This window comes from Trachurus japonicus, chromosome 15 (assembly GCF_045865225.1).
Source record: "Trachurus japonicus isolate A0001 chromosome 15, Traja_1.0".
Classification (NCBI taxonomy): domain Eukaryota; kingdom Metazoa; phylum Chordata; class Actinopteri; order Carangiformes; family Carangidae; genus Trachurus; species Trachurus japonicus.
This window is the reverse complement of record NC_140921.1, coordinates 16813812-16830859: the sequence shown is the minus strand read 5'-3', so window position 1 is coordinate 16830859 and position 17048 is coordinate 16813812. Positions and strand designations below refer to the sequence as shown.

The window sequence follows — 17048 nt, the reverse complement described above, 5'->3', positions numbered from 1 at the left end:
ACGTTTATATTTCAGCCAACAGATAGGGAACAGGTGTGCGTGTTTAGTCGGCGTAATTTACCCCCGCGCTGCAGGTGAAGTCGGTCAGCGACGGAAACCGGGACACTCCGCCACCTCGAAGCAACTTGTTGGGTGTTAAAGATGTTTGTTTTGTTGTGTATTTTCGTCTGCGCTTCGGCCGCAACCACTGGGAAAGTGATGACCGGCCAGCCTCGAGAAGTTCCAGTAAACAACACGAAGGTTTTGGCAGCAGCTCGGTTTGCTGTGGGTGAATTCAACAGAGCCAACGCAGAGGAGCAGCCTGCCTACAAAATTGTGAACATAACATCGGCCAAAATCCAGGTATGGCTCCTTATTAGAGTGACATAGCTAAGTATCATTTATTTAAAACCACAAACGGAACTTAACAATAAGTCTTATTTCTTGTAGGTGGTCGCGGGAATAAACTACATCCTGGACGTGCAGCTGGGGCGTACAGGGTGTAAGGACGGTGACACAGTGGCTGACGGTGAACTGTGTGGTTTCGACTCTGAATACAAGGCAAGTTCAACGTTTTAGACGGTGCAGAAAGCGCCATACTATGATAAATAAGGTCACCCACGTGTGTCCTGGGAGTGATAAATGCAATTGCGCACCTTACTTTTCTGTCCCAGGTCATTTTGTCAATGTGGAAATGTGTTTAAAGGATGCCTTAATGTGCCATTTATTTCAGGAGCTTCAGTGCAACTTCATCGTTACAGAAATTCCTTGGGAAGATTTACGTGTACTCACTAAAAAGAACTGTCACCCACATAATAATGCTTGATATACTGATTTATTCCTGTTGTTGATGATGATGCCAAGTAAACAATTATCACTGAATTGTGTTTTTTAGCTTGTGTTGATCTCAAATTTCAGAATTTACACACCCTGATAATACCATGTTCATAAAACTGTGATTTCCATTGACCACTTGTTCTAACACTGAGTTGAATAAGTTCAGTGACCTGCACTCATGCTGCATTGTATAGGGCAAAAAAATGGCATAATTATTCCAGTGAGTGACCAGGGCAGCTTTACTGTGCCTCATCTCTCAGTGTGTGTCCTGGCAGCTGTAAGGCTCTGGTTGCGTGTCAAGCTTGGTCAGACACATGGCTGCTAAACGGAGACGAGGCTACACCTCTCTACTCCACAACTCCAGTCTCCAGAAGGGCTCTGTATGGAGGATTACAGGCATTTTCAGATTACTGCTCAGCAAGACTGAACGGTCTGCTGCTCTGACCCCCTTTTTAACAGGGGAAATAAACAGCTCACTGATGATGTGCCAATAAAGACACACACAGCATAGGGGGGAAATTATCAAATGCTGCATGAGGATGTGTCAGTGGGTATAGTTTGTTTGGGGCAGCAGTGGTGTCTGCAGATTTTTTTTTTTTCCTACAATTACCAAGGGGGTTTCTGTTTAACCCATATTTTGATGTAACTCTTTTGAGACAGAATTTAAAAAAAGCTAGATCAGTGACTGATTAAAAATGTGTCCAAATAAGCGATATTAAGTGGTGTGCCTGCAAAGGGGAGCTACATCTGTTTGGCTTTGATTACAGTAAACAGCAGAATGGATAAGTGGTACACCCACACCCACACCCACCCAGCCCATAATGTCTCTAATCATGGATGTCTTAATCAAACTGAGCAAAACATAAAGAATTGGCTGGCACTGTGGATTAGGTAGCAGGGGTTAGGAATGTGGGGGAAGGGGGATACTCCTTAATGTGGGATGACTAACATGGACAGTCCGGTGCCAGGAGTATGCCCTGTCCATCTGCCATTCCACTCACCCACCCACCCACTGACACACTAACAGGTGCGTGCATGCGGATACACGTGTGTTTTCTGTGCACACGCTCAAATACTCCACCCTGCACTCTGGCCCTACCCCTGTCCTCACTTAGCCTGGGCAGCAGATGGTGAGGGGTAAGGGTTGTAGCCCCCCCCACCCACCCTCCTTCCCACTCCAAGCCACCAGCCCATCACCCCCTATTTTTTTCCCCCCACGAACACCACCCCACCCCTCTTTGTGTTGTTGAAGAGCCTGAGTGTTGAAAGGCGAGCCCCAGCTTGTCCCCCCCCCCACCCCCCCCACAAATCCTTGGCTGACTGCCATTGGCGGGACTCAGTCAGGTGTCCTAATGCTTCAGTTAGGGGAGGAAACGCTGGTTAATCTGCCCATCGCGTGCCACCGGCCATGGCCTGGCCTCTTTGTGTCTGGCACCCCTCTGATCAGTCCCTCCACCCCTTCATCTGTCTTTCCCCCGTCTTTTCCAACCCAGTTTCTCTACCCCAAGACGGTGTCATCCTTTCTTAAGGATCAACCCCTCTTCCTTTTCGGGATGTGTGTTGTTAACTAACATTTGATACAGGATAAATCCAATTGTTTGGACAGTCTTCTTCCATCATTGTTGATGGATCTGACTAGTTTATCGTCCCGTTCAGTCATTAAACCCTTCCTCATTTTGTGCTGACTCATCACAGGTATTCCGCATACTAGCAGATGCCCTGCATAGAGAAAATATAACTTCTCTCTCTGCTACTTCTCACCTACAGCACCTAGTCTGGCATGTCGGTGTGTACCAGATTCAACTCCAACCATTACTTGATTTTGCCGGTCATCTTCCTCATGATAACTGCCCTTTTCCTCAACTTTTAATTATCAAACATAACAGCAAAGTTATGTAGGACAGTTGTTTTCTAAAAGTTGCATCTAATGGAATACTTAAAGAGATAAGTTAATAAATATAGCGTTCCTGTACTGTATTAGAAGGGACTGAAAACTAAATGATTCATCTCTTGTTTATCTTCATAATATTTTCTTGTCTTCTCTTGTCTTTAATGTGCTTTCACCTACCTCATTATACACAGGCAGCATCACCTCGTACTCCCGGAAGGTGCACCTCTGATTAGGATGAATGATGCTTAGATGCAACTTGGAGGAGGTTGATGCGATGAGGTTGCGTAACCAGAGTGGGGTCATTACCATCTGACCCCCGCTGACCTTCTTTTTCATTGACCCCTGGGTTTGGTCACTGCTTCAGAGCACAGGCAGGAGTATAAGGTCAGAGTTCAAAGTATCCTCAGCTGTGCTGTCATGGAAACAGCAGCATTTGCTCTTCCCCTCACCAGTTTTAATCCAAGGATAGTGGGCCATTTGAAATCATATTTTCATTTGCTGTTATTTTGTCTCACCTTTGGGGTTTTTGGTAGTTACTCAGTTAAAGCACTCAAAGGAAATGCTTTTTATGAAGCTACAACTGAACATAAGATATTATTCTTTGTGGACACATCTCATTTGTAAATATTGAAATACAGATAAATGTAATGGCTGCTTTTGCGGTAATCCTACCACCTGGGTTGTTCTCAAGAAAATGTCGGTGCCAAATTGTCCTCTTTTACTTTTGTTTTGAGATGTTACATTTTCCCAATTAGTTATTTTGCTTTTACTTGCTCTTTTTGTGTTTGACATACTGCGCTGGGTTTTACACCACATGTTTTATGTGGCACAAAGCATAGATCCCCCATCTTCGGTGCTGTGACCAAAGCTTCAGAGTCCGCCATTGTGGTCAATCGAAACACACCCGTGGTTTGTTTTTCCACTTCCTGTTTGTGACCGTTGCGAAGGGTTTCCTTGCAATCAGTGCTGTGGCAGAGGGAGGAGGGAAATCAATACTTTCAATGTAACGTGTGGCCAATGGAATAACGGAGTGATTTATGTAGGAATGGCTGCTCCCCTGAATCAGATGGGATTTGTGTTTGGTGGCCGGATGAGTGCAGGGGAGGAGGGGTGGTGGCACAGCGACCCAGAGCAAGGGGAACTATAAAAGGTTAAAAAAAAGAAAGAAGAAAAAAAAAGTGTGCTTCGCTGCTGTTGATCGTGGCACCGCTCCTCTCTTCCCGCTGTCCTCCCCTCTCTTTTCATCTCTCAAACACACCATGCTCTCTGACTGTCCCGCTTAATCTTAGTGCTGTAGTATTATGAGACTAAAGACCGACGGGACACGCACACCACACACACACAGACAAACACACACACACACACACACACACACACACACACACACACACACACACACCAGGAGTTTAGCAGGTTGTGGACCACCAGCCAGAAACAGCATATGTCCCTCTCCTCTCCAGATTAATGAGAGCATGTTAATATTACCATACAGTCAGAGAGGAGGAGATAGGGGCAAGGGGTAGGGAGGGGTGTGAGATGAAAGGTAGAGAGAGAGTGTAAGAGCCTTGCAGACAGACTAAGATTCAGAGGCAAGCACGAGGCAAGAGGAATGAGAGCAAGTCTGCGAGGGAAGGAGGGACAGAGCAAGTCTTGGAAAGAGACAGAAAGATGGAAGTGTGGAGGCGGGAAAGAGCGAGAGAAGCGAGGACATAACAACCATAGAAAAATGTGTGTGTGTGTGTATGTGTGTGTGTGTGTGTGTGTGTGTTTGCTTTATTGCAGTGGCCCCACCTACCCCTCCATCCTGTTAAGGAGGCACAGTCCTAAGGAGGAGGGGTAGGATCCCCTCCCTCAACCACAGACACACACACATACTCTCTCTCTGGCTCATACACACACTGTGCTCCGCGAGGGAGCAGTCGCTGAAGAGCTCTGGATAGACCATGCGAGGTTCTGCAGGTGTCCCACCCTTCTCTCATCACACTGATGCTTTAGTAGGTACTGTTTCAATTTGTTTCTCTCTCCTTTCTGCCACTCATCCTCATTTTCCCTCAGTTTTCTTTGCTTTGCGCTTTACTCCGTCTCCGTTCGAAGATTTCCTCTTCTCATGTGTCAGAGTAATCTGTGAGCCTCTGCTGCTAATGTGTATGTGTTTGTGTGAGACTGCATGTGCGTTTGTGTGTCACTGAATGCATGCTTGTATGGTTGTTTACAAGCTCTACTGTAGCCGCAGGTCTGATAACTTTAGCAGAGTGGATTCTGTTATCTCCATGTGTTTCAGCTCAATATTATTTTATTATCCTGTAATGCCTTTTTGAAAACTAATTTTATAGGGGTCATGGCTTTGGCTGCTTGTTGCATTATTTAGTCTGGCATTTTATTATTTTTTATTGGCGTTCAACTCTTAAGGATAGAGGGAGACAAAGCGCATTATGTATGCCTTGTGTACACCCTCTATATGCGTATTCATGATGTTTGGGTAGCGGCTTTCAGTCACATCAACTCTAGTATGGCTGCATCTTTGCTATAATTGTGTGTTTTATTTTTTATTTTTCTTTCGGGATGCGATTGTGGTGATGGTGGGTGTGAAAGAGCTGGAGATGTGCAAATTGTGATTTTTGGGAGTAGTTTTGTCGTCTAAATGGTTTTCACATTGGACAAGATTCTTTGAACTGTAACACACAAAAAAACTAGTGGTCAGTTGAGTTGTGGCATATTTTTTTCTTTTCCTCATAAAAAGTTGATTTGTAGGTCACATAAAGTCTCAATTTTTCAAACGTAAAGCAGATGATGTGCTTTATTATCGAAATAAGCGAGATGGCTGCAAAAAATGGCTAATAATCCGACAACGTGGAGTGTGTGTGTGTGTGTGTGTGTTGTGTGTCTATGTCTATGTCTATGTGAGAGCAAGAGTGAGCACATGTCCTGCATGTAACGTGCTGTATTGGCAAACACCCAATACACCCTTTTTCTGTTCACACTAGAGATGGAGGTACAGTGGAAAGCAGCACTCCTCTAATATGTATGAAACAATATTAACCAGGGACATTTTATTTCTATGTGCAACAGAATCTTGAGTTCAGTATTTATTATAACTCTACATTTGAACATATGTTATTTGAAATATTGAGTTTTAGCGTGATTTTACCGGGATGACTAAGCTAAAATGTGCATATTATTTTTCTGGGGCTTAGTCAAACCGTTAATTTGAAAATTTGAGAAATGAATGAGACATTTGGATCACTTTTGCTGATTTGTTTGTGACACAATTATAACCATACACTCTGCAAATGCTCAAGTTTTCGGGATAGCCCCCCTCATATCTGTCCAGGTCACTACATCCTTGTTTGGCAATCAAGTTGGTGACCATTTGTTCAAACAGAACTGACAAATAACCTCCAAATCCATCCTGCAAATCTGTACCTCCCACAATATGTCCCCCTCATCCCTTTCTTTTGCTCATCCTTGAGGTTAAAGCAGTGTTTTCTTCCCCCTTTTTTAGGCTTGTATTGACCTGTTAATAGTATTATCCACAGAGCGTGTGGCGGGGCCAGGGTCACATCCCTCTAGGGTTTGGATGGTCAGCCCTCTGGCCACAGTTTGGTCAGAGAGCGACCAATAGGACCAAAGCTGTGGTCATCCCTCAATCTAGCTCTTTTCACGGCAGAGGTCACACGAGTCAAAGGGTAATAAGTTTAACCCCTCGAGGGGTGAGGAGTCAGAGGTCACAAACAAGGCTATAGGGAGAAGGTTTGCATCATCAATCAGTGGCACTCCTGGTTATATCTGTGCATATCGATGACATATACTCGTTTCTGCCAATCTCATTTGCATGATTCGCCAAGCACAAAGGGCAGCGATTATAGTCAGACGAATGTGAATGAAAGTAGCAGTTTCGGTGCTGTTTAGCTCATGCAATTATAGTTGGTTTTTTTTTACCCCTTATGTTTTTGAGATTTTAACCCTTTTCATTATGCAGGTATTTAAATGATCTTGATCTTGATTAATGCCATACACTTTATAAATGGTAATTGCTGCTCAATCGATTTCCCCCCAAAAAATACTTCTAAAGAAGAACATACTCTCTTTGCAGGTATTAGGTGTTCTGGTGTATTGTTATTACCATTTTAAACGTTATTGCCGATCAGTATATGACATTTTTCAATATCTGACGAAGTGAACCACTAATGTGCCAATTAACCCAGCATATAGTTTTCTGTGTTTTTTACACTTTAATACTGTTCTACATTGATCTGAAAGTCCTGAAAACCAATAATTTGGTGTGTTTTTTCCTGTTGGGAAAACAGTAACTGTTTGCTGATGGCGTTATGTAAATCTTGATACATTCATCTGAAAGGGTGTGGCCTTTTTAGTGCATAACCACAATTTTCTGGGCCTGTGTTGTCAGGGTCTTTCGGGGTATCTTTTTAGATACATGTAATCCCTCAGCCCTCAAAGGGGATTTTATTGAAATAATGTCCCACGATGTTGGTTTGACATTTTCTGAAAATCTGCTGCAGATGAGCAAGTGTATCCCTCCTTGTAAATCTGAAATGGTGCTGTGCTGATGTTTCCTCTCCCTGGCTGATGTTAGCGATGTGTCAGCATTAAGCTAGGCCTGCCTGCTAGGCTGCTGGGGCCGTGGTGGCGACCAGCCCAGTCTGGCCACAAGCCAGACCTGACATGTCTTGGCACTAGACAACAGAGACGTGACGGGATCAAGGATTGGGGGGGGGGGGGGAGACTATGTTCATACTATAGCCAGTATTGTTGATCTATGTTATCGACAAGTATAACAATCTGTATGTCATTCACATTTCTCTGGGATTGTGATTATTAAAGATTATTTTTTCTCTTTTCTCTGTGTGCCTAAACAGTGTACCATGGTGGGAGGAAGACGAGGTCAGAGGAAGAAAACAAGACATGCGACAAAGATCCCAGGTTGGTCTCCAAACCAAGATGTCGCAGTTACAGTAACATGGTATGGTGCTTCGTCAAATGAGCCACCATGATGGGCCTGATGTGTATTACTGTAAGGGAGGCTCCATGTGCACATTACATATACAGGTTGTGGTGCAAGTATGTTGAGCACACAATAGGATGTGTGCATGCCATTAAGTGTGTGAATAAGAGAGATGTACATGTTGCTCAGTCAGCTATTGCACAGACAGAGACCATCAATCACAAATGCACGGTGAGCCGCATTGCTCTTTTGCTGGTCCCTCAAGTCCTTTCTCTGGGCTGGAATTACACAGCACTTGCAGCACTGCATTTTCCTGGACTTTGCCTTAACCCTGCACCGTAACTCATGCAACACATTTGTGTGGTGCCATGTCTTTTTACCCTGTGACGAGAGCTTACATTTTATGGTGCGACTGAGCCTCGTATACGCTGGTCACACAAACACAAATGATTTCCCCTGTTCCTATCAGCTTTTGATTCTCTAGTTGAAGTAATATCTGCACAACATGAGGTGTGTGTGGCTTTCATTCTATTTTAAAATAAGTAAATTGGACTAAAAAATAATGAGGGACCCCCTCTACATGTGCGTCTGTATGTACTGTCAGCAGTATAAGTACAGTATGTGTTACTCAGGGTTCACTGTGACTACTGCGTGCCATTATTAGCTTGACGCAGGTGCTTCTATGTGCCTGCTTGGCATCTTGTTTCCCTGCATGTACCTGATGTCAGTTGTCGAAGAGCTCTGCGTGTGCCTCGTCCCCGTATGAACTACCTGCATCTCTTGTCCGTATGTTTCACCAGTGTCTTAACTGAGCTCATTCTTCGTCTAGCTGTATTGTCTCTTACCACTGAGCGTTTTTGCTCTCCTATACCGTCTCTGAAATTCCCTCGTTTGCTGAAGAAATTTAGAAACTTAAATTCACAGCGTATGCAAAGACGCCATCATCCATAGCTGTATGGTATGAGCAGGGGCCAGGTGCATTTGATTGATGAGTGTAAAGACCTTGGTTTTTGGATAAGACATGTGGTAGGGTGTGCTGAGTTGCTATGCATTTTGCAATACTGCCAAGGGTTTTGGAGAGTGCGTGTGATAAGCAGCAGGTGGACTGGTTATTGTTGTGATAAGAGCTGGTGATCGATCAAGTGGTCAAGGTCTTGTCTTTCAGACATAGTTTGATCAGCTGAAAGGTTCACTTCACATTTATCTCCTCAACTGCAACAGTATGAGTAACTACTTAAAAGGCACACCATACACCAGTACTAGTATTAGTATATTATGTCTCTGTTAAGTGTGGAAACAATATTTTATTCTATTTTGTCTCCTCGAAATGTATAAAAGGTGGAATAGAAATAGCGTAAAGTTTATCAAATAAATTCAGTGTCAGTTGAGATATTTTTTCAGTTGAATGTAGAAAGAAACCTGCTCTGTGATGGACTCTTAATGAAGTGATGTGGTGCCCATGTGGTGAAGATATGCTCTTTGTAAAGGTCACATATTACTGCTTGCTATGTTGTGATGCAGCCAATAAAACAGCCAATAACTGACCCTGTGAAACATGCACTAATGAGAATGTTTTGTCTCGAGTTTTATCCTTAGGATTGGAAATGTGCCTTTTTTTTGTAATATAAATAATCCTTCAGGTTCATTCATGAAACGGTGAAACTACAAAGTTCCAGAAAGGCTTTATGAGGAGCCCATGACTGAGTAGTTACTAAAAAACAGAGTTTGTTAAACAAACTTCAGATTAGATATGAAGCTCTTTCTGCGTGGTGCCTATGGTCGGGGACTGCAGGTTTAAAAATACATCCTTGTAGCCTGAGGTGAGCCATGTGCTCACATTGTTAACTCTGTCATAGACATAGTAGGTAACACACACAATGGTGCAGTGCGTTACCACACTACTAAAACTGTGATGTTTTTTCTTCAGCTCACAGAGGAGCAGAAAAGACAGTTTTTATAGTTCCTTTTCAAACGTGACTCAACATTTTAAAAGGCGGTGCCCTTTACATGCAGTGAAATTTTATAAGTGTTCAAGTTTACATGGCAAGTTGATTTAAAATATATCAGAAATGTAATATTATACCACGACTGTGTATTTTTTGAGACAAATATGATCATACTGCAGTAACTGATTTACATTTATGTTAAAATCAGGGTTTCTCAATGGAGGCCCAGTTTAAGAGCAGCAGGGTAATAACTCTTTTGAGGTGTCACCTTAACATTTAATAGTTTCTGTTGGAAGTTTTGGGCGAAAAAAAGTTGCTATGTTATGTAAGATTAGGTGACACTGTATCTAGGGAAGGAAAAAAGTTGATGGTGGGGCCGCTGCCATTTGTTAAGTCAAGGTGAAGAACAGGGACCTTGAAATGACCAGAGACCTATCACAGACTGCTCCTCGGGAAAAGGCCAGTCGTCCAATGGAGCTGATCGACTCGGTGCTCATTTACATGAGACATAAATTCACATTTAAATGGTCGAAAATTGCTCGGGTGGCCGATACACTGGGGCATATGAAATTATAATTGTAGTCAGCCGCATGTATGTGTGTGTATGTGGGTGATATAAGATTGAAGAGATGTGTGGAGGAATAATGCATCCAATAACTGAGATGGGATGTAAATATGGTTAGGACAGTCAGTAGTGTGATGTGCCATCGGCCCATTTCATCTGGGACTGCAGTGCAGGGGCTAAATGGCAGCCAGTCCCACACTGAAGGACTGGCAAATTAAAACTGGTCTCCACAGTCTCCTACACTAAGTGTTTGATGTGAAATTAAGTGTCTGGTTTAAGTGGAGTGTTTGCCTGTCACCAGGTCATTTTTGTATAGGTAAGATAAGTAACAGTTTTACCGTTGATTAATCTGAAGAGTATTTTCTCATTAAATCGCTTTGTCTATACAATGTCAGGGCAGCAGTTCAAAGTCCAGAGATATTTAGTTAACTGTGATATAAAACACAAAAGCAAATCCTAACATTGTAGAGTCTGGGGCCATAGACTATTCGATGTTAAAAATAATTTAACTGATTATTAAAAGAGAATTTTATATTGATCGATTTAATCAACCGAAAGTTGCCGCTGTGTAGTAACTGGTGTGTGTAAAAGTAGTTAAACAAATGACCACAGACGATAACCACTGAGAGAAATTTATCACAAGATGAATCACTGAAGCAGTGACAGAATGTGTAGTTTCATGTAATACACATTGTACTTGTTATTATGTGCATGATTTATTGTTCCTCTATTTGACGTAACGTAATTGGCTGTGCTAATAGACCCTCAGTCTCTGTGCAGCTTGTGCTGTTGCAGGTTGATTTTTTACTCCAAAGACCTCATTGTGCCCCTTCCACTTCCTGCTATCCCTGTTTCCCTCCTTTTCTGCATGCATTTTTTTTCCCCCTTTCACCTCTACAGTAGGACTCCTAACGGAAGAACGGGGACAAATACACATGTCACATCAGTTCATGGAGATCCCAATTGTTTTTAGCCACTGTGCACCTCAGAGGTCCATGGGTTGCCCGCGTTTCTCAGCATGGCTTTGTATACGCAAGTGAAACCCCACATCATTTCACACAACTGGCGCACACCATGTTGCACGTGCACTCATATTTGTGGACTCATATATTGTACATTTCAATTTCTTTGTATACACTGTCACACACTGCAATGTCACCACATGTCATTCAGTCCCAACTGGACCATCAACAAACAGTACAATATGGCTCACTAGGAGGCCCCTTACAGACCTGTTTCATAATTTGGGCTGTTCTGTCCATTGTATCGGCCTCCTTTGATAAATTTACCTCCAACTGATACAATGCGTCAGTCTTTTTGTTAGGGGAAGACAATTGCTTGTACAGTGAAGGTCCGGGGCCTTAATGAAGTGCTAAAGCGCACACATTGGCTGCAGGGCAGAAAGGTCGTTTTTTGCTCTTAACATTAGATGACAGCTAACGGAGCAGACAACACAGTGGAGGGATGGAGACTAAAGTTTATATGGTGATATCATTATTTTATTGTTCGGTGCTTTATGTGGAAGTCAGTAAAGCGTAAAATGAATTTCTTCAAAACTGAATTCAGAACGGCCATTGATGAGTCACAGTGAGGGACTAACTGAAGAAAACAATGACTTGTGGTTTGAATAGGTTGTGAGGGTCAGACGGTCCAGACATGTGCAGCAGGATCTTGACCTTCCCAGCAAAAGGCCCTACCCCAGACCTAAAAAAAAAAAAAGAAAAAGAAAAAATATGGTGGATGAATGGGATTATTTGCAAAGCCAAAACTTAAAAGAAAACAAACAAACAAACAAAAACCCTTAATTTTATATTTGGAGTTACTCATAGTAAGCCAGTTGAGAGCTCAGTGGTATCAGCTTGAATCTACCATTTCTTCTTGTTCAGTCTTCTCACTCCCCTTTTTCTGCATGTTTTACTCTTAATTATAAAGTTTAACCACACAGAAGGACTTGTAGATGCCCAAGGCTACACTTATTAAAAATAAAAACAAAAACAAGAAAACACCCACAGAGACTTCCATTTAAGTTTTCAAAGAAACCCATAGTGCATTTACCTCAAAAATCAAATCATGTGGATTATGCATTATACAGTATTTGCAAAATATTAAACCTGGACAGGCTGAATATGTTTGACTGAAAACGTATCCTTTGCTGAAGTATTATTTTGAATTTTTGGACTTGTGAATAATGACCTGTATTTTTCCTTTAATAGCAGTATTGAATGATTTTTATGCTAAACTGTTGAGGGACAGGTTGGGGGGGCCTCATGATGTTGGGACAGATGGCATTTAGCTCTAGCTGTGCTGAGCTCAGTGGGACCCGAAGCTTAAGAGGTTAGGCCTGTCAAAACCACTCTGTTCATTCACTGCCTAACAAAGTGTGGACTGTCAGCCTGTTCCGTTTAATAAACTTAAGATTTTTCTTTTGTCAACGCCTGAGCAACACTTTGCAACTCGATGACCTGAATATCCCAACATGCATCCAGGCTCAATGGAAAAGATGGCACCTCTGGCAAAAGATTTTCCAAAATGTGTGGACATATGTCTGGTTTGGTCAGTTAAATTCCAATAGCTGATGGTGTTTTGTTAATTAAACATAATAAGGGTCCAGAGGGTTTTTTTTTTAGCTGGATGTGTGCATGGCCACAATGAATGTGGAGTCGTGTTACTATGAAATTATGTATTTGTTAGAATCCAGCATGAAAACACTGTCTATAAAAACTATGAAAGGCTGTTTATGAAAGGCTGTTTACTATTATGTGTATGTAACATTTATGTACATCTACACGCCACTTTAACATATCAGCATAAATGTGGCATTGATTTTTTGCCGTTTTACTTTTTTACTATACAGTTTACGGTGCAGGTGTTGACAGAAAACACTGGGTGAGAAGGAGATGAAAAGAAAACAAAATCGAGAATTATATTGTACAAATCGTTTGGGCAGCAGGACGCCCCGCTTTCCGTCTTTCTGCAACGCTTTGAATCAAGTTCACAAAATGTGAAATCATTCAAAGCATCATACTTCACCACAAGAGGGAGACATAAGGTTACTTGCGGAGTGAGTCCTCTCCCTACTGTACACTGCTCTGTACATGACGAGCTGTTCATCTATGATGTTGGTCAGAATATCCTCGGCTGTCATGTGGTAGTGGAGAATAGCTGAGTAAATATGTTTAATTTTGTCTTTTTGTCCTTCTCTCTCTCTCTCTCTCCCCCCCATCTCTCGATTTGTTTCAGTGCTTGTTCGGGTCAAAGGCTGAAAGCTGGTGAGTGGTGACCTGAGCGAGAGGCCTGGGTGACATCTGACCTCTGACTGGGTGTGCGGCTGACCCTGGAGGATACAGCTCAACAATGGGAGGCACGTGCCTTGGCCGTGTCACCATGGTAACACAAGACCTTTTTGGAACCGTGGGGGGGGGGGGCAGGGTCAAAGCTTGGTCTTTATCCTGATCTGTGTTAACCATCTGCTGCCAATTGACTCTTGTAGATATAACACATACCCACCACAGAACGGTGAGTAAGTGTAAGAGATGGGGCACGAGGCGGGAGTCCCTGGGCCGACTGGGTAATCTCTGCAGGCAACTGTGATGGTGCTTTATTTTCTCACAATCACCTGGAGAGATTCTGCAGTTTGTCTAACATACCTTAAAAAATGTAAATATAACCGTAAAACTAATAATCTCCATTCTTTCATCTAACTATAACAAAACTCCAAACCACAGAGGCTTCGTCACCATGTCATTATTCATCCTGTGTTTTGCTGCGACGTAGGAGGAGGCCCAGTTGTTTACCAAATTTGGCTCAAAACTGCCTCCCCACCTGAAACGGTGATCAAAGAGGATTTCATACTCTAGCTTAAGGTAATGATCATTGCACAAAGAAAAAGAAGTGTTGCCATGTGACAGTTTTGCTTAATCTTTTTATGCCTGACTGTTACAAGTCAAAACAGTTAGTGATTGGTTAAAAGAAGAAAAGGGGAAGATTATTGTATTACAGTCCTGAATAAGGGCCAACAGGTGCAGTCCACCTGGAAGACAATGCATTTCACACTTTATACTTTGTCTCTTTGATGCTGTGCAAGCTGCACACTCACCACAGAAACACGACCTCCCTGATCCATCCTGCCATCCCTCAGCAAAACTCCTACATAGACAAAATATCTCTCTCCAGATTCAGTGTAAAGTAATATTTGGCACACAAGCATTTTGTTTCTCATTAGCCCCACCAATCCTCCTGTCTCTTGCCCGAGTTCTTTTACCCCTCCTCCTCCTCTGATTTTCCTACCTCATCCCCTTCTCCTTGTGTTCTGCTGTGTTTTGGTGAAATCTCAGCTGGCAACTGTGAGTCGTTCACTAGCTGCTCTCACAATGGCCTCTGGGATTATGCTAAACACAGCGCCTCGGCTGCTCTCCCCATCGACCGGCGTCAGCGACGCCCTTTGGAGCACACAGGAAAGAGATGGAGGGCTCTCAATGAAGATGTCACTGCAATTACACAAGCGCGTTTCACAGACACCCTCTCTGTCTGCTCTTCCTCCTCTCGTATCCCCCTTCCCCACTTTTTAAAATTTCTTTTCGACAGTCTTTTGAAGTGCAGCCTCATCTCTTGCAGCTCTTTCATAATGCATGCCCATTTTGAATTTGCATGAATTCACTTTCCAGATGCTTCTGCTGCCATCTTGACTTACAATGATGTGTACTGTACAGTATTGGCTATTGTATTATGGTAGTATGAAAAGAATAATAATGGCTTTTTATGAGTTTGAGTTATTTCTGCATCGTCCCTCTCACCATTAGAAGATATTGCAGAAGGACCGAAATGTTCTGTAACCAGCTTTTATTGCCCCTGCAGTGACGCTGGGGCGGAGAAGAGTTCTCTGATGTGGATGATACTGCATCAGGAACTGATTGGCCGATGCTCAATTGCCAACAGTACCTGATGCATTGCCTTCAGCATCGAAAGAAACGTCACAACAGACTGAAAAATGCACTAAACAAGTGTATTAAATATACAAGTTTTAGATTTGTATTCCTGCTTCCAGGACTGTGAAACAGTAATAATAAACAGATACTCATCAATCACTTTACACACTTGCCACAGGGTTACCACAGAATCCAAATGTGTGTGTGTACGTATTTTAGTATTTTAGAGACCGTTGTGACCTGGGGGGTTAGGCTGTAATGATCATGGAGATATTGTAAAGCTCAAAGCAGTACTAAAGTTAAGCTGTGGTCCAATCCATCAACCTGACACTCAAAAATATGTTTATACTATCTGGTGTCTTATACCCCCCCCCCCCCACACACACACACACACACACACCCGTCCATTATGTCCAAACAGGACACTTGGGTCATTTGAGGTCATATGTTGGTGTGGGTTGTTTTTTTTCCCTGCTTAAAGCATCTTTGCAGAGATGTCCAAATGCACTGTATGTGTTAGACCAGTGCATTTGTCACATCAATGTGAGAAGGATCATCTGCTCTGACTTCAGTAACGTTGGGTGCGGAGACTTTCTCACACCTAGAGATGCACCCAGGGGACACACCCACCTCAGCCTCGCCTGGATTTGCAGCACCGACTGTCTCATTTGGTTCCACTGAGAAATGGGACCGATGGGAATGTTCTCTCATCCTCTTTTTCATTACTCTTGGATTAAATCTACTATTAATCTCTAAAAACTGTCTCATAACAGGTTTGATTACTCAAGTGCTTTATCTAAATGGTTCTGCCTTTATTGTCCGTGTGTTAAATCGCCTGCCAAGTAAAATAAACTTTTAATGAAGAGTAAAGCCTTTTGCACACTTATTTTGTGGATCACCCACTATTTACTTGCATATTCTTTAGTTTATTCCTAAATCATATGTTGTATTGGCTGATTGAGTCATCACATGAGTAGACAAGATCTCTACGGTGCAGGACAATAACTTGGCCCCTAAGTGTGAATTAGTTTAATCTGGTGAACTCATTCTGATTACAAGTCAAACACTGACAACTAGGATTAAACAGTGGATCTCTGGAATCCTGGAAGCAAAGAATCGACTTTTTGCCAAGAAAAGTTTGAGTTTGACTCTGCACCTACGGGTTATGGCACCACACAGAATTGAGCTCCAATCCTCTGTCATCCACACCCTGTGAGGAAAGGTCAGCATTAAATGAGAAGGTGCCAAGTCCATGTCTATCCGCTCATATCAGCAAGCTTTTGGCACATGTACATGAGCGTGCACACACACACACACTGACACACACAAACACAATCACTTGCTGTCTCTTCACCCATGGGAAATCCAGGAAGCCATGCCAATTCCAGCAGATGTTCCTGAAGCGCAGGCATCTTGTAAACACCATGAAATGTATTAGAGGCTAATGTAGTGGTTGTTGACGGAGGTCTTCAACACATGAGTTGACTTCACCACCTGCTGCACACACACAATGCACATGTACATACTGTACATTACATACACAAGCAGTGAGGTCTCCCAGCTTGACGGGGTCACCATGTTGCAACCCCAAAACTTAAGAATGGAAATAGAAATTTAAGACTGAAAAGAGGATTTACAGCAAATAGGGAACTTTTTAAATGCTCCAAACCAAGTATGATATGTCACAATATCACATCTTGGTTCCAAAATAATAAAGAAAAGTTTACAGCATGAGATGAAAGTAAAGATACAAGATTTTTTTTTTTTTTTTTAAATAAAAAAAACAAGGCTATTTATGTCGTTTTCTCATTATTATAAATAGGCTACAGCAGTAGAATCAGTATTAACTTTTCTAATGAGATTTATATTTTCTGGTGATGATACCCTTTTTTTTTTGCTGACTGCTCATCAGTCTATAGAGGGAGCCACTGTGGTCTGCTGA

At 42.5% G+C, this 17048-nt stretch overlaps 1 protein-coding gene across 1 annotated transcript; it reads left to right on the top strand.

Moving 5' to 3' along the window:
- Positions 1-78: 78 nt before the first annotated feature.
- On the top strand, positions 79-1345 carry LOC146973451 (cystatin-like). Its single transcript, XM_085800009.1, has 3 exons — positions 79-342; positions 430-540; positions 713-1345. The coding sequence occupies exons 1-3, from the start codon at positions 142-144 to the stop codon at positions 803-805; spliced, it is 405 nt and encodes a 134-aa protein (XP_085656135.1). The 5' UTR covers positions 79-141; the 3' UTR covers positions 806-1345.
- The last annotated feature ends 15703 nt before the right edge of the window (positions 1346-17048 follow it).